The sequence below is a fragment of the Coregonus lavaretus genome, assembly GCF_964263955.1.
Source record: "Coregonus lavaretus genome assembly, chromosome: 12".
Classification (NCBI taxonomy): domain Eukaryota; kingdom Metazoa; phylum Chordata; class Actinopteri; order Salmoniformes; family Salmonidae; genus Coregonus; species Coregonus lavaretus.
This window is the reverse complement of record NC_139999.1, coordinates 23,597,702-23,620,087: the sequence shown is the minus strand read 5'-3', so window position 1 is coordinate 23,620,087 and position 22,386 is coordinate 23,597,702. Positions and strand designations below refer to the sequence as shown.

General features: G+C 46.6%; 1 protein-coding gene across 1 annotated transcript in view; it reads left to right on the top strand.

Annotated features, from left to right (window-relative positions):
- LOC311138912 (receptor-type tyrosine-protein phosphatase gamma-like) overlaps positions 1 to 22,386 on the top strand; it is a 385,510-nt gene that overhangs the window by 317,699 nt on the left and 45,425 nt on the right. The window contains exon 9 of the mRNA XM_084173710.1: positions 18,416 to 18,600. Within this exon, the coding sequence (XP_084029836.1) occupies positions 18,416 to 18,600 (185 nt within the window). The remainder of the gene's footprint in view (positions 1 to 18,415; positions 18,601 to 22,386) is intronic.

The window sequence follows — 22,386 nt, the reverse complement described above, 5'->3', positions numbered from 1 at the left end:
GCCGTCGCAACCTTCGCTCTCTCGCTCCCGCTACTCTCTCCTCTTCCATCCTATCATCTCTTCCTCCCGAGTGGCGCAGTGGTCTAAGGCACTGCATCGCAGTGCTAGCTGTGCCACTAGAGATCCTGGTTAGATTCCAGGCTCTGTCGTAGCCGGCCGCGACCGGGAGACCCATGGGGCGGCGCACAATTGGCCCAGCGTCGTCCAGGGTAGGGGAGAGAATGGCCGGCAGGGATATAGCTCAGTTGGTAGAGCATGGTGTTTGCAACGCCAGGGTTGTGGGTTCGATTCCCACGGGGGGCCAGTATGAAAAATAAAAAAATAATGTATGCACTCACTAACTGTAAGTCGCTCTGGATAAGTGCGTCTGCTAAATGACTAAAATGTAAAATGTAAAAATGTCATCCTTCTCCCTCCAATCTCCTGATTCTGCCTCCTCAACCCTCCTCTCCTCCCTTTCTGCATCTTTTGACTCTCTATGTCCACTATCCTCCCGGCCGGCTTGGTCCTCCCCTCCTGCTCCGTGGCTTGATGCCTCATTGCGAGCTCACAGAACAGGGCTCCGGGCAGCCAAGCGGAAATGGAGGAAAACTAGACTCAATGCGGACCTGTCATCTTTTCACTCCCTCCTCTCTACATTTTCTTCCTCTGTTTCTGCTGCTAAAGCCACTTTCTACCACTCTAAATTTCAAGCCTCTGCCTCTAACCCTAGGAAGCTCTTTGCCACCTTCTCCTCCCTGCTGAATCCTCCTCCTCCTCCCCCTCCCTCCTCCCTCTCTGTGGATGACTTCGTCAACCATTTTGAAAAGAAGGTTAACGCCATCCGATCCTCATTTATTAAGTCAAATGACACCGCTGGTCCTGCTCACATTGCCCTACCCTATGATTTGACTTCTTTCTCCCCTCTCTCTCCAGATGAAATCTTGCAACTTGTGACGGCCGGCCACCCAACAACCTGCCCGCTTGACCCTATCCCCTCCTCTCTTCTCCAGACCATTTCCGGAGACCTTCTCCCTTACCTCACCTCGCTCATCAACTCATCCTTGACCGCTGGCTATGTCCCTTCCGTCTTCAAGAGAATGAGAGTTGCACCGCTCCTCAAAAATCCTACACTCGATCCCTCCGATGTCAACAACTACAGACCAGTATCCCTTCTTTCTTTTCTCTCCAAAGCGTGCCGTCTCTAGCCAACTATCCTGCTATCTCTCTCAGAATGACCTTCTTGATCCAAACCAGTCAGGTTTCAAGACTGGTCATTCAACTGAGACAGCTCTTCTCTGTGTCACGGAGGCACTCCGCACTGCTAAAGCTAACTCTCTCTCCTCTGCTCTTATCCTTCTAGACCTATCTGCTGCCTTTGATAATGTGAACCATCAGATCCTCCTCTCCACCCTCTCCGAGTTGGGCATCTCCGGCGAGTTGGGCATCTCCAGGTGGCGTAGCGAGAATCTGTCTCTGCACCACGCACTCTCACCACTGGTGTCCCCCAGGGCTCAGTTCTAGGCCCTCTCCTATTCCTTCTATACACCAAGTCACTTGGCTCTGTCATATCCTCACATGGTCTCTCCTATCATTGTTACGCAGATGACACCTAATTCATTTTCTCCTTTCCCGCTTCTGATAACCAGGTGGCGAATTGCATCTCTGCATGACTGGCAGACATATCAGTGTGGATGTCGGATCACCACCTCAAGCTGAACCTCGGCAAGACGGAGCTGCTCTTCCTCCCAGGGAAGGACTGCCCGCTCCATGATCTCGCCATCATGGTTGACAACTCCATTGTGTCCTCCTCCCAGAGTGCAAAGAACCTTGGCGTGACCCTGGACAACGCCCTGTCGTTCTCCGCTAACATCAAGGCGGTGACCCGATCCTGTAGGTTCATGCTCTACATCATTCGGAGAGTACGACCCTGCCTTACACAGGAAGCGGCACAGGTCCTAATCCAGGCACTTGTCATCTCCCGTCTGGATTACTGCAACTCGCTGTTGGCTGGGCTCCCTGCCTGTGCCATTAAACCACAACTTATCCAGAATGCTGCAGCTCGTCTGGTGTTCAACCTTCCCAAGTTCTCTCATGTCACCCCGCTCCTCCGCACACTCCACCTGCTTCCAGTTGAAGCTCGCATCTACTACAAAACCATGGTGCTTGCCTACGGAGCTGTGAGGGGAACAGCACCTTCTTACCTTCAGGCTCTGATCCTACACCCAAACGAGGGCACTACATTCATCCACCTCTGGCCTGCTAGCCCCCCTACCTCTACGGAAGCACAGTTCCCGCTCAGCCCAGTCAAAGCTATTAGCTGCTCTGGCACCCCAATGGTGGAACAAGCTCCCCCACGACGCCAGGACAGCAGAGTCACTGACCACCTTCCGGAGACACTTGAAACCCTACCTCTTTAAGGAATACCTGGAATAGTCTAACAGTAATCCTTCTACACCCCCCCCCCCTCCCCCAGTGGTGGTTGTCCCACTGGCTATCCTAAGTTGAATGCACCAATTTGTAAGTCGCTCTTGATAAGAGCGTCTGCTAAATGACTGAAATGTAAATGTAAATGTTTTCAGAATTGTTTTTGTTTTCAGAGTCAAATTCAATTCACAGATTGGAGCACTGCACATTGTTGCTCTCCAGTGAACACTTGCTCATGCCAAAATGCCGATGCCTCAGAATCCCTAAGGTACAATCCAACATATCCTGACTCTGCCGTTTTGGAATATTCTCTGGTGGTTTAGGACAAACGAGGAGTGTTACTCCCCTACCATACAGTACACCAGTGGCCAGTCTTTTACTGGCTCATTACTGGTTCTAGTACATTATGTCTTACAACATGGCAGGGAGTGTGTGTGGCTACATGCCTCAAGTCTCCTGTGACCCTCTCCCACAGTCAGCTAGCATCTGTCTGAGCTGCATGACCACACCAGCTAGGCTGCTTTTCTGTCCCCAACCTTCAGTTTTAATGTCAATATAGAAAATAAAGACACACACATACAGTCCCCCAACACACACACACACACACAAGCACACACACACACATACTGTACATGGACCCACACAAATTACTGTAATGCACACAGGCAATATGAGGTGTCCTTGAAAGCTGCGGTTGTGCACATTTTCTGGGGGTGCATCTGTCAGACTGAGGGGAGAAATGAACAGAACAGGAGAGGAGAGGAGAGGAGAGGAGGGAAAAAGAGTGAAGACAAACATCATAACAATGGGCCATACGCCACCTATTCACTCCACTACACAGCCTGCTGCATTACACACAATAACTTTCTGTGTGTGTGTGTGTGTGTGTGTGTGTGTACATGCGCTCGTGGGTCCCCTGTAGCTTAGTTGGTAGAGCATGGCGCTTGCAACGCCAGGGTTGTGGGTTCGTTTCCCACGGGGGGCCAGTATGAAAAAATGTATGCACTCACTAACTGTAAGTCGCTCTGGATAAGAGCGTCTGCTAAATGACTAAAATGTAAATGTATGCCGGAAGTCCTTTACTCCATCCCCTCTACCCTTGAAACGCAAAGCAGAAAGGTATGCTATGCAATGCAATGAAGAACTGACTACTTGTAAGCCTCTGGACAAAGAGCTATTCTACCCACAAGGACAAGGGGGCAGAGGGAACACTTATACACGGACTAACGAGGGGATAAGAACCAGGCGTGTGTAATGACAAGACAAGACAAATGGAATGATGAATATAGGAGTGGCAGTGGTTAGTAAGCCGGTGACGACGAGCGCCGAAGCCTGCCCGAACAAGGAGGGGAGGCAGCCTCAGCGGAAGTCATGACAGTACCCCCCCCCCCTTGACGCACAGCTCCAGCAGCGCGCCGACCCCGGCCTCAGGGACATGCCAGGAGGACGCGGAGCTGGGCGAGCTGGATGGCAACGGTGGAAATCCCGCAACAGGATATCCCTCACCGGGACCCAGCACCAGGTAGTTCTGCTCCGCCGGGCTGAGCTTCTTAGAAAAGAAGGCACAGGGGCTTGGGTGGCGTGCCCTAGCGTTGGGATAGGACAGCGCCTATCCCTACCTCGGACGCATCCACCTCCACGAATGGTAGTGATGGATCGGGGAGGGCCAGTACCGGGGCTGAGGTGAACAGACCCCGCAGTCTCCTGAAGGCCAGGTCAGCCTCAGCAGACCAGTGGAGCCGGGATGGCCCACCCTTCAACAGGGAGGTAATGGGAGCTGCGACCTTGCCAAAGCCTCGGATAAACCTCTGGTAGTAGTTGGCAAATCCAAGGAAGTGCTGTGCCTCCTTAACCGTGGTTGGAGTCAGCCAATTACGCACGGCTGAAATGCGATCTCCCTCCATCTCCACACCTGAGGTGGTAATGCGGTATCCGAGGAAGGAGACGGACTGCTGGAAAAACATACACTTCTCTGCCTTGGCATAAAGGTCATTTTCCAACAGTCGAGACAGCACTTTGCGAACCAGGGACACATGCTAGGCGCGCGTAGCGGAATACACCAGGATGTCATCGATGTAGACCACCACAACGCGACAAAGCATGTCCCGAAATACCTCGTTCACAAAGGACTGGAAGACGGATGGAGCATTCATCAAACCATAGGGCATCACCAGGTATTCATAATGCCCCGTGGTTGTGCTGAATGCTGTTTTCCACTCATTCCCCTCCCGAACACGCACCAGGTTGTATGCACTCCTGAGATCTAGTTTAGTGCATTGACTCAATCACTGGATGAATGAGGGGGAGAGGATAACTAAATCTAATCGTCTCCTTGTTCAGTGATCGATAATCAATGCACGGGTGCAGACCGCCGTCTTTCTTCTTCACAAAGAAGAAACTCGAGGAGGCGGGTGAAGTGGAGGGACGTATACACCCCTGGCCCAGGGACTCGGTGACGTATGTTTCCATAGCCCGATGAGGTGGTAATTTAGTCGCACACGTCTTAGAAAACGCGTGTGCCAAATCGAGGTATTCGGGGGGAATGCGCACGGTGGCGGTACCGTCTGGACTTTCCACCGTGGTTGCACCAACGGAAACACCTAGACACCTACCCTTACACTCTCGTGACCACCCCGTGAGAGCCCTCTGCGGCCATGAAAAGGTGGAGTTGTGGAGTGCTAGCCGAGGGATACCTAATACCACAGGGAAAGCAGGAGACTCAATAATAAAAAAAAATAACCTGCTCACAATGAGTCTCCTGGGTGATCATGGTGACTGGTATAGTGACTTCCGTAACAAACCCAGACCCTAATGGTCGACTATCAAGTTCTCTGATGGGGAATGGAATGGATAAGGGAACCAATGAAATGCCTTGACGGCGTGCGAATGCCCCGTCCATAAAGTTCCCAGCTGCGCCTGAATCGACTAGCGCCTTACACTGGGGAACTACCATGTGATTGGGAAAGTGGATAGGTAGGGTACAGTGCGCAGCAGAGGGCTCTGACCAAGTGTGGGTGTTTGATACCTGGGATGATGCGAGAGTGCCCTGCCTGCCGCCTCCAGGCTCAAAAGAACGTTGACTACGACGTGTGGTGTACTGTCCTTTCGTGCCACCAGAGTGGCACTGTCGCTGTCTTCCTCCGCTCTCTCGGATGGCGGCTCCACCCAGCTCCATCAGCTCGGGATCCGAGTCGTCCGGGGTGGAAACGGGCAGACCCCTACCAGGACGTCCTCTGGCTGCCAGTAGGTTGTCCAAATGAATGGCCATGTCCACCAGTTTGTTGAAGGACAACATGGTGTCCCGGCAGGCTAGCTCCCGTCGGACATCCTCCCGCAGATGGTACCGGAAATGGTCGATCAGGGCCCGCTCGTTCTACCCGGACCCCGCTGCCAGAGTCCGAAACTCCAACGGGAAGTCCTGCGCGGTCCTCGTCCCCTGCTTCAGGTGGACCAGCCGCTCGCCCGCCTCTCGACCCTCGGGTGGGTGATCGAAGACCGCCCGGAAGAGGCGAGCGAACTCCCCGTAGTCCTCCAACGCAGCTCCTCCTTCGTTCCACACCGCGTTGGCCCACTCCAGGGCTTTCCCACAGAGGCAGGAAACGAGGACGGACACCTTCTCCCGCTCCGATGGTGCCGGACTGATGCTGGAGAAGTAAAGCTCTAGTTGGAGGAGGAATCCTTGGCAGAGTGCCGCCGTCCCATCGAATGCCCGTGGTCGGGATATCTGGATCCCTCCGGGTGCTGGGGTGTAGGTGGCTGGATCCGGTTGGCCAGCTGGTCTCGACAGATCGGGTCCTCTCCTCTCCAGGTGTTGGACGACCTGAAGAACCCGATCCATCGCTTCCCCCAAGCTGGCCAGCATCGTGGAATGCTCCTGGACTCGTGCCACGACTCCAGGCATGTGCTCTTCTCCCGCTGACTCCATAGCGGGTGTGGGTGATTATGTGATGAGTGTGATCAGGGACGGCCTGTTCAATAGGGCGATATGGGCGACGCACTGCCAAACGGGAAAAGGAAGGGATTTTTTTTCTAATCAATTATATCACGGCAACAGTAGTTATCAGTGTTGTAATCTGATCTGACTGCCACTAAATGTCAAATCAGGCTAAAGTCGTGCTTCAAATGGCCCCGCCCGTTTTTGGGCGATTTCAGTCAGGTTGAAAATCGCCCAGAAGTCTCTCATAGCCTGTCATGTAAAATCTATTTTTTTCAAATTTCAAAGCTTTCAATACATTCTCTATGGGTGTCTGTGGGCTTGCACTTACGCACTTTCGTCATACGTGACGTAACCATGAACGTAACTAAGCAAATAGCGGCTAGCAGCGTCTCTTTGCGACCTGCAGTGTGGCGTTATTTTATGTTTTTAATTTGTACACTTAGTGGCGTTATTTTATGTTTTTAATTTGTACACTTAGTTTACAAACATTCTGCCAACCATGGATTTCGAGTGGTGGGTTTTGGACTGATCTTGTTGATCGTGTACATACCCGCTACGAACGGACTAAATAATGAAAACGTTGCTGGCAGCGGAATCCAATACAGCTGGGAGACTTGGCTGGATGACAGAGTCCCGGACAGAGAAGTGGAGCCGGCCGGCTTCACCCTGGTCGGAGCGGACCTCGATCTGACAGTCACAGGGAAAATCGATCCTGGTAAGAGAGCGACTCTGTACCCCCGAGCCCCGACATTGAACTGCTTTCTGTGTCACTGTGACCTTACTATCTGCCCCGTGAGTTCCCCCAATTGTTTGTTACCGTTGTGTACTGTTGATAATCACAAGTTTACTGGAGAACTGAGACCAAGTAGAGACTTTGGACAGGGTGGATATGGTATAATAAAGGCAGTTTATTCAGAGGTAAAGATATCTGGAATCGCGTGCACGGACTCGTTCGTCAAACTCTTAGGGAGCTATCTGAAGAGAGCCCCGAAAACATTGTGTGCTGACATTTTATACAATAAATGATGTAGGTTGAATCTAGTAGTTCTGATCTTCTGATTGGTCCTGATGAGTTGGGCGAGGTCCCCTCCACTGTTGCATTGGCTCTGAGTCGGGTTCTCTGTCTTCAAATGTTCAGCCTAAAGAGAGGGGATTTTTGTGTGTGTGTGTGTGTGTGTTTAACAGTGATGATGTGTGTGTGTGTGTGTGTGTTTAACAGTGATGATGTGTGTGTGTGTGTGTGTTATCAGTGATGATGTGTGTGTGTGTGTGTGTGTGTGTCCTCAGAGCAAGAACTCGTGAGTTGGAAGAACTGAGAGACCTATGGCGTGGGTGTTGTCCTTGGCCACCTGCTGACAAGGCTGACAAGATAGGACTCTTTTGTCCATTGTTATAGGATAGGAACAGCATTGATTGAAAACAAACGCCCAACACAAAATGGGTCATGCACAAGATTTTAGTCAGACCAAGCTATAACATTATATATTTACTACGACAGTACATTCAACCAAAAGCTAATATAACAAAGGCATCAGAGATTATTTATAATCTGTCACAGAAACTGGAATCCATCTCCCCAGATCAGTCAATAAATGCTTCTGGTATTGACTTATATGCTGCCCCTGTCTTCATGTTGTTGCTGGACATATCTTTTTTAAAATGTGTGTAGGTCACCTAAATCATCAGAAAAATTGCCCCTCCTGAGAATTTTTTCAGGAGCCGCCACTGAGTGTGATGGAAGGAGTCAGGCGCAGGAGGGTAATCAGAGTTTATTCCGTCTTTACACACAAATGCGCTGGAATAGCGACAAACTAAACAGGCACAGGGGAAACTATCATCCCTGGCAAAACACTGTAACGGTAGATCCAACAATACATAGGCACAGGGGAAATATCTACCCTGGCAACAAAATGGTACGAGTAGCTCACCCGAGCTACACTACTCTCACAATAAACAATCACCCACAAGGACAAGGGGGCAGAGGGAACACATATACACGGACTAACGAGGGGATAAGAACCAGGTGTGTGTAATGACAAGACAAGACAAATGGAATGATGAATATAGGAGCGGCAGTGGTTAGTAAGCCGGTGATGATGAGCGCCAAAGCCTGCCCGAACAAGGAGGGGAGGCAGCCTTGGCGGAAGTCGTGACAATTACAATACATTTATAACAGATTTCACAGCCCTCAGGCCCCTACTCCACTATCACATATCTACAACACAAAATCCATGTGTACGTGTGTGTATAGAGCGTATGTTATCATGTGTGTATGCATATGTCTGTGCCTATGTTTGTGTTGCTTCACAGTCCCCGCTGTTCCATAAGGTGTAATTGTATCTGTTTTTTAAATCTGATTCTACTGCTTTCATCAGTTACCTGATGTGGAATATAGTTCTTTGTAGTCATGGCTCTATGTAGGACTAACTCATTCCTTGCCACCCACTCTGAAACTAACTGCAACTCTTTGTTAAGTGTTGCACTTATTTCAGTCGCTGTAGTAGCTGATATGTATAGTGTTGAGTCATCCGCATACACTCTGTCTTTACTCAAAGCCAGTGGCATGTCATTAGTAAAGATTGAAAAAAGTAATGGGCCTAGACAGCTGCCCTGGGGAATTTCTGATTCTACCTGGATTATGTTGGAGAGGCTTCCATTAAAGAACACCCATGTGTTCTGTTAGACAGGTAACTCTGTATCCACAATATAGCAGGTGGAGTAAAGCCATAACACATACGTTTTTCCAGCAGCAGACTATGATCGATAATGTCAAAAGCCGCACTGAAGTCTAACAAAACAGCCTCCACAATCTTTTTATCATACATTTCTCTCAGCCAATCATCAGTCATTTGTGTAAGTGCTGTGCTTGTTGAATGTCCTTCTCTATAAGCATGCTGAAAGTTTGTTGTCTATTTGTTTACTGTAAAATAGCATTGTATCTGGTCAAACACCATTTTTTCAAATAGTTTACTAAGGGTTGGTAACAGGCTAATTGGTTGGCTATTTGAGCCAGTAAAGGGGGCTTTACTATTCTTAGGTAGCGGAATTACTTTTGCTTCCCTCCAAGCCTGGGGGCACACACATTCTAGTAGGCTTAAATTGAAAATATGGCAAATAGGAGTGGCAATATCATTTGCTATTATGCTCAGTATTGTTCCATCCAAGTTGTCAGATCCCGGTGGCTTGTCATTGTTGATAGACAACAACAAAAAATTCACCTCTTCCACACTCACTTTACGGAATTCAAAATTACAACGTTTGTCTTTATAATAATAATAATAATATGCCATTTAGCAGACGCTTTTATCCAAAGCGACTTACAGTCATGTGCGCATACATTTTTACGTATGGGTGGTCCCGGGGATCGAACCCACTACCCTGGCGTTACAAGCGCCATGCTCTACCAATTGAGCTACAGAGGACCACATAATTTGGTCAGATATACTTGGATATGTAGTGTCAGCAATTGTTGCTGGCATGTCATGCCTAAGTTTGCTAATCTTGCCAATGAAAAAATCATTAAAGTAGTTGGCAATATGAGTTGGTTTTGTGATGAATGAGCCATCTGATTCAATGAATGATGGAGCTGAGTTTGCCTTTTTTCCCAAAATGTCATGTTAAGGTGTTCCAAAATGTTTTACTATCATTCTTTATGTCATTTATCTTTGTTTTATAGTGTTGTTTCTTCTTCTTTTTATTCAGTTTAGTCACATGATTTCTCAATTTGCAATACGTTTGCCAATCGGTTGTGCAGCAAGACTTATTTGCCATTCCTTTCACCTCATCCCTCTCAACCATAACATTTTGCAATTCCTCATCAATCCATTGGGATTTAACAGTTTTTACAGTCATTTTCTTAATGGGTGCATACTTATTAGTAACTGGAATAGGCAATTTCATAAATGTGTCAAGTGCAGTGTCTGTTTGCTCTTCATTACACACCACGGACCAAAATACAGTTGAAGTCGGAAGTTTACATACACTTAGGTTGGAGTCATTAAAACTTGTTTTTCAACCACTCCACAAATTCTTGTTAACAAACTATAGTTTTGGCAAGTAGGTTAGGACATCTACTTTGTGCATGACACAAGTAAATTTTCCAACAATAGTTTACAAACAGATTATTTCATTTATAAATCACTGTATCACAATTCCAGTGGGACAGAAGTTTACATACACTAAGTTGACTGTGCCTTTAAACAGCTTGGAAAATTCCAGAAAATTATGTCATGGCATTAGAAGCTTCTGATAGGCTAATTGACATAATTTGAGTCAATTGGAGGTGTACCTTTGGATGTATTTCAAGGCCTACCTTCAAACTCAGTGCCTCTTTGCTTGACATCATGGGAAAATCAAAATAAATCAGCTAAAAACTGTAGATCTCCACAAGTCTGGTTCATCCTTGGGAGCAATTTCCAAACGCCTGAAGGTAACACGTTCATCTGTACAAACAATAGTACGCAAGTATAAACACCATGGGACCACGCAGCCGTCATACCGCTCAGGAAGGAGACGCGTTCTGTCTCCTAGAGATGAACGTACTTTGGTGCGAAAAGTGCAAATCAATCCCAGAACAACATCAAAGGACCTTGTGAAGATGCTGGAGGAAACAGGTACAAAAGTATCTATATCCACAGTAAAACGAGTCCTATATCGACAAAACCTGAAAGGCCGCTCAGCAAGGAAGAAGCCACTGCTCCAAAACCGCCATAAAAAAGCCAGACTACGGTTTGCAACTGCACATGATGACACAGATCATACGTTTTGGAGAAATGTCCTCTGGTCTGATGAAACAAAAATAGAACTGTTTGGCCATAATGACCATCGTTATGTTTGGAGGAAAAAGGGGGACGCTTGCAAGCCGAAGAACACCATCCCAACCGTGAAGGACGGGGGTGGCAGCATCATGCTGTGGGGGTGCTTTGCTGCAGGAGGGACTGGTGCACTTCACAAAGTAGATGGAATCATGAGGAAGGAAAATTATGTGGATATATTGAAGCCACATCTCAAGACATCAGTCAGGCAGTTAAAGCTTGGTCGCAAATGGGTCTTCCAAATGGACAATGACCCCAAGCATACTTCCAAAGTTGTGGCACAATGGCTTAAGGACAACAAAGTCAAGGTATCGGAGTGGCATCACAAAGCCCTGACCTCAATCCTATAGAATATTTGTGGGCAGGACTGAAAAAGCGTGTGCGAGCAAGGAGGCCTACAAACCTGACTCAGTTACACCAGCTCAGGAAGAATGGGCCAAAATTCACCCAACTTATTGTGGGAAGCTGTGGAAGGCTACCCGAAACGTTTGACCCAAGTTAAACAATTTAAAGGCAATGCAACCAAATACTAATTGAGTGTATGTAAACTTCTGACCCACTGGGAATGTGATGAAAGAAATAAAAGCTGAAATAAATCATTCTCTCTACTATTATTCTGACATTTCACATTCTTAAAATAAAGTGGATATCCTAACGGACCTAAGACAGGGAATTCTTACTATGATTAAATGTCAGGAATTGTGAAAACCTGAGTTTATATGTATTTGGCTAAGGTGTATGTAAACCTCCGACTTCAACTGTATACAGTGGGGGAAAAAGTTTTTAGTCAGCCACCAATTGTGCAAGTTCTCCCACTTAAAAAGATGAGAGAGGCCTGTATTTTTCATCATAGGTGCACGTCAACTATGACAGACAAAATGAAAAAAAAAATCCAGAAAATCACATTGTAGGATTTTTAATGAATTTATTTGCAAATTATGGTGGAAAATAAGTATTTGGTCAATAACAAAAGTTTCTCAATACTTTGTTATATACCCTTTGTTGGCAATGACACAGGTCAAACGTTTTCTGTAAGTCTTCACAAGGTTTTCACACACTGTTGCTGGTATTTTGGCCCATTCCTCCATGCAGATCTCCTCTAGAGCATTGATGTTTTGGGGCTGTCGCTGGGCAACACAGACTTTCAACTCCCTCCAAAGATTTTCTATGGGGTTGAGATCTGGAGACTGGCTAGGCTACTCCAGGACCTTGAAATGCTTCTTACGAAGCCACTCCTTCGTTGCCCGGGCGGTGTGTTTGGGATCATTGTCATGCTGAAAGACCCAGCCACGTTTCATCTTCAATGCCCTTGCTGATGGAAGGAGGTTTTCACTCAAAATCTCACGATACATGGCCCCATTCATTCTTTCCTTTACATGGATCGTCCTGGTCCCTTTGCAGAAAAACAGCCCCAAAGCATGATGTTTCCACCCCCATGCTTCACAGTAGGTATGGTGTTCTTTGGATGCAACTCAGCATTCTTTGTCCTCCAAACACAACGAGTTGAGTTTTTACCAAAAAGTTCTATTTTGGTTTCATCTGACCATATGACATTCTCCCAATCCTCTTCTGGATCATCCAAATGAACTCTAGCAAACTTCAGACAGGCCTGGACATGTACTGGCTTAAGCAGGGGGACACGTCTAGCACTGCAGGATTTGAGTCCCTGGCGGCGTAGTGTGTTACTGATGGTAGGCTTTGTTACTTTGGTCCCAGCTCTCTGCAGGTCATTCACTAGGTCCCCCCGTGTGGTTCTGGGATTTTTGCTCACCGTTCTTGTGATCATTTTGACCCCACAGGGTGAGATCTTGCGTGGAGCCCCAGATCGAGGGAGATTATCAGTGGTCTTGTATGTCTTCCATTTCCTAATAATTGCTCCCACAGTTGATTTCTTCAAACCAAGCTGCTTACCTATTGCAGATTCAGTCTTCCCAGCCTGGTGCAGGTCTACAATTTAGTTTTTGGTGTCCTTTGACAGCTCTTTGGTCTTGACCATAGTGGAGTTTGGAGTGTGACTGTTTGAGGTTGTGGACAGGTGTCTTTTATACTGATAACAAGTTCAAACAGGTGCCATTAATACAGGTAACGTGTGGAGGACAGAGGAGCCTCTTAATGAAGAAGTTACAGGTCTGTGAGAGCCAGAAATCTTGCTTGTTTGTAGGTGACCAAATACTTATTTTCCACCATAATTTGCAAATAAATTCATTAAAAATCCTACAATGTGATTTTCTGGAGAGAAAAAAATCTCAATTTGTCTGTCATAGTTGACGTGTACCTCTTATACATAATATTAGGCCCAGCCTTTGGAACTTTGGTTTTCCTAGATATGGCTACTATATTGTGATCACTATACAGTGGCTTGCGAAAGTATTCACCCCCCTTGCCTTACAACCTGGAATTAAAATGGATTTTTGGGGGGTTTGTATCATTTGATTTACACAACATGCCTACCACTTTGAAGATGCAAAATATTTTTTATTGTGAAACAACAAGAAATAAGACGAAAAACTGAAAACTTGAGTGTGCATAACTATTCACCCCCCACCAAAGCAATACTTTGTAGAGCCATTCTTCAAGGCAAAACTGCTCCAGCTCCTTCAAGTTGGATGGGTTCCACTGATGTATAGCAATCTTTAAGTCATATCACAGATTCTCTGGGCTTTTTCCAAGACATTTAAATGTTTCCCCTTAAACCACTCGAGTGTTTCTTTAGCAGTATGCTTAGGGTCATTGTCCTGCTGGAAGGTGAACCTCCGTCCCAGTCTCAAATCTCTGGAAGACTGAAACAGGTTTCCCTCAAGAATTTCCCTGTATTTAGCGCCATCCATCATTCCTTCAATTCTGATCAGTTTCCCAGTCCCTGCCAATGAAAAACATCCCCACAGCGTGATGCTGCCACCACCATGCTTCTCTGTGGGGATGGTGTTCTCGGGGTGATGAGAGGTGTTGGGTTTGCGCCAGACATAGCATTTTCCTTGATGGGCAAAAAGCTCAATTTTAGTCTCATCTGACCAGAGTACCTTCTTCCATATGTTTGGGGAGTCTCCCACATGCCTTTTGGCGAACACTGTGTTTGCTTATTTTTTTCTTTAAGCAATGGCTTTTTTCTGGCCACTCTTCCGTAAAGCCCAGCTCTGTGGAGTGTACGGCTTAAAGTGGTCCTATGGACAGATACTCCAATCTCCGCTGTGGAGCTTTGCAGCTCCTTCAGGGTTATCTTTGGTCTCTTTGTTGCCTCTCTGATTAATGCTCTCCTTGCCTGGTCCATGAGTTTTGGTGAGCAGCCCTCTCTTGGCAGGTTTGTTGTGGTGCCATATTCTTTCAATTTTTTAATAATGGATTTAATGGTGCTCCGTGGGATGTTCAAAGTTTCTGATATTTTTTTATAACCAACCCTGATCTGTACTTCTCCACAACTTTGTCCCTGACCTGTTTGGAGAGCTCCTAGGTCTTCATTGTGCTGCTTGCTTGGTGGTGCCAGATCTTTTTTAGGGTCTTCATAGCAAAAGGGGTGAATACATATGCACGCACCACTTTTCCGTTATTTATTTTTTATACTTTTTTGAAACAAGTTATTTTTTTCATTTCTATTTTCTGTATGTCCATTACATGAAATCCAAATAAAAATCAATTTAAATTACAGGTTGTAATGCAACAAAATAGGAAAAACGCCAAGGGGGATGAATTATTTTGCAAGGTACTGTATCCAATGGATTTGGATACTGCTTTCAAACAAATCTCTGCAGCATTAGTAAAGATATGATCAATACATGTTGATGATTTAATTCCTGTACTGTTTGTAACTACCTTGGTAGGTTGACTGATAACCTGAACCAGGTTGCAGGCACTGGTTACAATTTGAAGCTTTCTCTTGAGTGGGCAGCCTGATGAAAGCCAGTCAATATTTAAATCACCCAGAAAGTATACCTCTCTATTGATATCACATACATTATCAAGCATTTCACACATGTTATCCAGATACTGACCGTTAGCTCTTGGTGGTCTATAGCAGCTTCCCACCAGAATGGGCTTTTGGTGAGGCAGATTAACCTGTAGCCATATTACTTCAACAGTATTTAACATGAGATCCTCTCTAATCTTCACAGGAATGTGGTTCTAAATATAAACAGCAACACCTCCACCATTGGCATTTCTATATTTTCTGTAAATGTTATAACCTTGTATTGCTACCACTGTATCATCAAGGGTATTATCTAAGTGAGTTTCAGAGATAGTCAGAATATGAATGTCATCTGTTACTAGCAAATTATTGATTTCATGAACCTTGTTTCTTAAGCTACATATGTTAACGTTGGCTATTTTGAGCACTTTTCTTCTGGGATGCTTACTTGTTTTTATTGCTTTACTGGGCAGCTTAGCAGCAGTAGATGTGCTCATGTTATTTATGTTAGTGCAGGGTGAACTGCACACAGTGGACTTCCTCCTCGGGCACACCGGCTCAGTGCTAACAGTATACGTCTGGTTCTTAGGCACATGATTACTGCATACAATAGCTGTAGGATCAGCAGAGGATTCAGGGCAGTTAGAGGGACATCAATTAGGTTACTTATATTGTGTCTACCAACGCCCCTGGTGTAATGTACATTTGCTGAAGCATTTTGACAACTCTGCGTCACAATGGTAGGGATTAGCTGAGTTGGGCTTGGGTCATTGTTAAGTCATTGTCTCAACGCAGCCTTATAATGCTGTGAAAGAATCCAAGAACCCAAATGATTTGGGTGGATCCCATCCTCCTTATAAAATGTGTTTTGTTTTCAAAAGGTATCGAAATTGTCAAGAAGAGTTACACCCATTGAGCTGCAATAATCACGTAGCCAGTTGTGAAGAGCAAGAATCCTGCTAAAGCGTTCAATGCCACGATTCAGAGAGGGCATGGGGCCACATATGATGGGTTTTTTGTTAGTGTCTAGTAGAGAGTCAATCAGCTCTTGATTGGCGGCACAGTGATGGAATGGAGGGAGGGATGGAGGGGTGGATGATAATTGGGATGGAGAGTGTGTGATGGCTGTCGTTCCTTCCAATAATGTTTTTAGCTGGGGTGAATTAACCCAGAACTGATCAGTCTCAAAAACACAAGGGTTTGGAGTGGGCTTAGAAGGGGATGGGGGTCTAGGGTTGGATCCATTTCCCTAGTTAGGATTTGAAGAGACGACAAGGAAAGGGAAGCCATGGTGTAACACATACGCAGGTCAGTGTTCATCATCACTACACAATGAGTAGGGTTTCTGGCCATGGGATTACGTCCGACAGGCCATGGACAGTCCACTTTACAGAAAACTTGAATATTGAACATCTTCCTTGTAGACTACTGTATAGTTATTACACAGTTATTAACTCACGGTTGTGTGAGTAACCTCCTGAAGCTCTTTGAGGTTCCAATAAGTCATAAGGTAGCTGGCTCTCTCACTCCTTTCTATTAGCCGTTCATCTACCAGCATGGTCAGGAAGCCGCAGGGCCACAGATCACCTTCCTCCTTTAAACTGCCTCTCACATCTCTTAAGAGACCTCCTTTCTTCTTTGGGGGCTAGAACGAAAGAATGATATCCTTTGCCATCGCTACCTGTCCCCTGTGTGTGTGTGTGTGTGTGTGTGTGTGTGTGTGTGTGTGTGTGTGTGTGTTTGTGTGCGTGTTTGTGTGTGTGCGTGCATGTGTGTGTGTGTACTCTTTTGTGCTAACGTTCCCATCTATCATAGTGGAGTCCTGAGGGGCTTTGGGGCCTGGGAGGGGTGATTGAGTGATCCTCTTATACCTTTCATCACAGAGACACCCCTTACCTACTACCTCACATTCACTTCTCTTTCTCTCTCTCTCTCTCTCTCTCTCTCTCTCTCTCTCTCTCTCTCTCTCTCTCTCTCTCTCTCTCTCTCTCTCTCTCTCACTCACTCACTCACTCACTCACTCACTCACTCACTCACTCACTCACTCACTCACTCACTCACTCACTCACTCACTCACTCACTCACTCACACACACACACACACACGCGCGCAGAGAGAGTGACAGTGCAGGCTGACCCACCACAGCTGGGTGTTATCTAGAGGACACCATGTGTGTGTGGAGGTCAAACAGGTTCCATTGGCCCAGCCAGCCAGTCAGGCAGCAGTACAGGGGGAGAGGGGAGTGACTCATCACTTTAGTAATGCCAAACTACATGGGACTATTCATCTGGATATTAATTGATAACCGCATTGCTGATATTTATGACTAATTAATTTTGTCACACACAACACATAATAGGCTATTGTTATGCTTGAGCATACTTTATCATTCCACAAATATAGTGTACTCACACATATCAAGGATGTTTGTTTAGATCATGTGTTGTATTCATCCTCGGGCTATTAGTAATAATGATGCTGATGATAAGAATGTAGGCAGCATTTGGTTCCTCAGTCCCTCCATCTGTCTTTACTAGGTGTGGATGACATCTGTTCATGTGAGGGGATTATGGGAGAAATAAAGCAGATCTCCGGAAGATTTCCCTTTGAATAAAACAGGGTTTGATTATTGAAGTAATTAAAGTCTTCAGCTTCCTGACATGTCCAGAGATGAACCCTTCTGCTGTGGAGGGTACAGATCCATGGAGCTGCCTGGCTGCCTGTGATGCCATGGTAACGCCATGCAGAGCTGCGGACTGGGGACTGCTCATACTGGTCAAATAGAGACATCTAGTGGCCACATGAGGAAACAACATCACTGCTGAGCAGATCCACTACATGTTGAATGGAGGCATACATACATATAGGGAATAGGGAGATATGAAACCTAGATGGAAGGCCTGGAGGAAGGTATATATGAGTGCCTGTATTGTGTTAGCCCTCAGACCGATGCTACTGTCTGGTGGAACGACTCCATGACTCCATGACACAACTGCCTCAAAGCACTGATAACACACACATCTCTCTCTCCTCAGCATGTCTCTCTCCTCATCACTCTTGGCTAAGTGTCTACATGTACTCTATGTATGTGTCGAGAGTATACAGTACATATATCTGTGTGTCCATGCATGTGTGTGTGTTTGATTGGTTCTTCTATTCTCTGGCAGATTGTTGTGGGACCACAGTGTAAGAACCACATTCCCCTCTTTCTTTTTCCCATCTAATTTCCCTCCCTCCCTCCCTCCCTCCCTCCCTCCCTCCCTCCCTCCCTCCCTCCCCTCACCTCACCTCACCTCTCTCTCTCTCTCTCTCTCTCGCTCTCTCTCCCTCTCTCCCTCCCCCCTCTCCCTCTCTCAGTGTGCAGCAGTGCTCCCATCAACATGAAGGTGCAGCATCTGAACCACACGGCCCTGGTGGTGCGATGGACCCGGCCAGAGTTCACCTACCACCCGCCAATTATCTCCTTCCTCATCTCCTACAGCTGGACGAAACACGACGAGTCCTACGAGGAAACGCACATCACCGACAGCCAACACAAACTGGTCAGTTACTCTACACCACACCCGCACACACACACAGGCACATACACAAGCACACGCACACATCTTTACCACACACAGTGATAATGCAGAAACTGATGAGATTGACTGACAAATTATGGTAAATTGGCTGCATATTAGACTGCATGTGGAGACTTACTGTAGTGACATTGTTGGTAGTTTGACCTTGAAACTAGCACTGTGAAACATCAACGTAAGGAGCAGAGCCGCCCCCCAGAGCAGCAGCGCTGGCATTTTAAACACCCACAGCTCTTTTAATATCCTGCCACTGTGTTCCAATGGGGGCTGGGATTTAATGAGGAGGAGCAGGAGGGTGGGATTCCTGCCTGCTGATAGAGGGAGGGAGAATAAGGGACAGCGGAGGAGAGAACAGAGGAGAGACTTAGCGGTTCTTTTCTTCGAGGGCTGCCCGTTATTAACGGAATATTATCGTCTCATGTACCACAGCCACTCTCGTCTCAGCCATTCTTCCTCCTCTCATCACTCCTTCCTGTTCTCTCAGTCTTTTTATTATTTATCTCAATCTCCATCTATTTCCCTTTCATTCTCTCTCTCTTTCTCTCTCTCTCTCTCTCGCTTTCTTTCTTTTTCTCCATCATTCCCCTCCCACTCATTCTCTCTCTTGTTCTCTCCCCTTCCCCCCTCCCCCTCCATCTCTCCTCCTTTTCTTTCAGATTGTCATTTCCGTTTTTATTCTCTGTCTGCTCCCTGGGCACCTCCACTATGTGGGTCACATTAGGGAGTGCACGGCACAGCCAGGCTTTATGAAACCTGTTGTCAGAATCCATGGAAAGGCCCACTAAACCACTCCAGCCCTGCTCCAGCCCTGCCTGCTTGCCGTTGGTCTTTACAGCCCTCTACACTTGTAATAACCGCTGGGAACAGGGCAGACACATCCTTAACTGAATTAAACTGTGCGGAACTTGCATAAATCATGGAGGAGGTGGTGGTGATGAGGGGAGAACTAACGCATTTACTTAATGTAAGATTTAGTTGTGCGGCGAGCCCTCCCTGGCAATCGGACACCGGAGAATGTGACTTATGTTAATAGCCATTCCTCATGCATTTAGCGGTGGATTAGACCTCCATCTCCCCGCCGTGGGGATAATTAATGCATGTTATTTGGAATGTGTCCACCATAAAGAGGAAATTGGAAGGGAGAGAGAAGTGAGGTGTTGTCTCACTCAGGCCTGTCTCTACCGCCCATATTCAGCCCAGGGTGATTTACATTTCATCCTAATAAAAAATGGTTTATGCATTGTTGCTACAGTGTTGCTACAATCGTACCACTTAAGACTGTGGTAAACCCATTGTTTGTTGTCTAGAGAAATCAGGAAAGGAGAGGGAGACAGAGGGAGAGAGGAAGAGGGAACATTTATTTCTCCCATCCTGCTCTAACCTTCATTCTTTGACCGCTGCCCTCTGTGCTGTGTTGGGGTCATGGGGCAGGCTGTGTTGTGTAGGATTCTAGGCTAAGCTGTGTGACCTCTCCAGGAAGGTAGCCAGAACTCATCAAAGTGTGTGTGCGCGTGTTTATTACTGTGTGCTCTCGCCACCCGCCCTAAGTGTAGGTGTACACATACTCCTCCTTTATAGCAGACAGTGGTGAGTCTGCTAGCTGGATGGGTTTAGGGGAAGTGTTCTGCAGACGATTCCACCTCCTGTATGTGTGAGCACGGCCTTTCGCTATGTGTGTGAGCATGGATAATAACGCTGCGTGTGTGAGCACGGACGATCACTATGTGTGTGTGTGAACATGGATTGTCTCTGTGTGTGTGAGAGCATGGATGGTCTCTATGTGTGTGAGCATGGATGGTCTCTATGTGTGTGTGTGAGCATGGATGGTCTCTTTGTGTGTGTGATCATGGATGGTCTCTCTGTGTGTGTGAGCATGGATGGTCTCTATGTGTGTGTGAGCATGGATGGTCTCTCTGTGTGTGTGAGCATGGATGGTCTCTCTGTGTGTGTGAGCATGAATGGTCTCTCTGTGTGTGTGAGCATGGATGGTCTCTATGTGTGTGTGAGCATGGATGGTCTCTGTGTGTGTGTGAGCATGGATGGTCTCTGTGTGTGTGTGATCATGGATGGTCTCTGTGTGTGTCTTTATGTGTGTGTGAGCATGGATGGTCTCTCTGTGTGTGTGAGCATGGATGGTCTCTATGTGTGTGTGAGCATGGATGGTCTCTGTGTGTGTGTGAGCATGGATGGTCTCTGTGTGTGTGTGATCATGGATGGTCTCTGTGTGTGAGCATGGATGTTCTCTATGTGTGTGTGATCATGGATGGTCTCTGTGTGTGTGAGCATGAATGGTCTCTGTGTGTGTGAGCATGGATGGTCTCTATGTGTGTGTGAGCATGGATGGTCTCTCTGTGTGTGTGAGCATGGATGGTCTCTCTGTGTGTGTGAGCATGGATGGTCTCTATGTGTGTGTGAGCATGGATGGTCTCTCTGTGTGTGTGAGCATGGATGGTCTCTCTGTGTGTGTGAGCATGGATGGTCTCTCTGAGTGTGTGAGCATGAATGGTCTCTCTGTGTGTGTGAGCATTGATGGTCTCTCTGTGTATGTGAGCATGGATGGTCTCTCTGTGTGTGTGTGAGCATGGATGGTCTCTGTGTGTGAGCATGGATGGGCTCTCTGTGTATGTGAGCATGGAGGGTCTCTGTGTGTGTGTGAGCATGGAAGCTCGCTGTGCCAAACACATCCTACCGTTGTTCTGCTGGATCAATCACTCAGTGTGCAGCAGGAGCCATGCACCCCTGCAGAATTGATCTTTTAATGCGTGTGTGCGCCAGTGGCATAGCGCAGTTTCGCGGCGCCCTCTCCCCCTCGCTCAGACTGAGCAAAGGCCCAACCCCAACCCAATGATTTATTTATTTTGCCATGGGGCAGAGAGAAAATGTAGCTATTTTAGAGCTCAGGGACAATCTCAACTTTTTTTTCACTAATATTTGTTTTATATTAGCAATATTTTAAATATATACAGTTGAAGTCGGAAGTTTACATACATCTTAGCCAAATACATTTAAACTCAGGTTTTCACAATTCCTGACATTTAATCCTAGTAAAAATTCCCTGTCTTAGGTCAGTTAGGATCACCACTTTATTTTAAGAATGTGAAATGTCAGAATAATAGTAGAGAGAATGATTTATTTCAGCTTTTATTTCTTTCATCACATTCCCAGTGGGTCAGAAGTTTACATACACTCAATTAGTATTTGGTAGCATTGCCTTTAAATTGTTTAACTTGGGTCAAACGTTTCGGGTAGCCTTCCACAAGCTTCCCACAATAAGTTGGGTGAATTTTGGCCCATTCCTCCTGACAGAGCTGGTGTAACTGAGTCAGGTTTGTAGGCCTCCTTGCTCGCACACGCTTTTTCAGTTCTGCCCACAAATGTTCTATAGGATTGAGGTCAGGGCTTTGTGATGGCCACTCCAATAACTTGACTTTGTTGTCCTTAAGCCATTTTGCCACAACCTTTGAAGTATGCTTGGGGTCATTGTCCATTTGGAAGACCCATTTGCGACCAAGCTTTAACTTCCTGACTGATGTCTTGAGATGTTGCTTCAATATATCCACATAATTTTCCTTCCTCATGATTCCATCTATTTTGTGAAGTGCACCAGTCCCTCCTGCAGCAAAGCACCCCCACAGCATGATGCTGCCACCCTCGTGCTTCACGGTTGGGATCGTGTTCTTCGGCTTGCAAGCGACCCCCTTTTTCCTCCAAACATAACGATGGTCATTATGGCCAAACAGTTCTATTTTT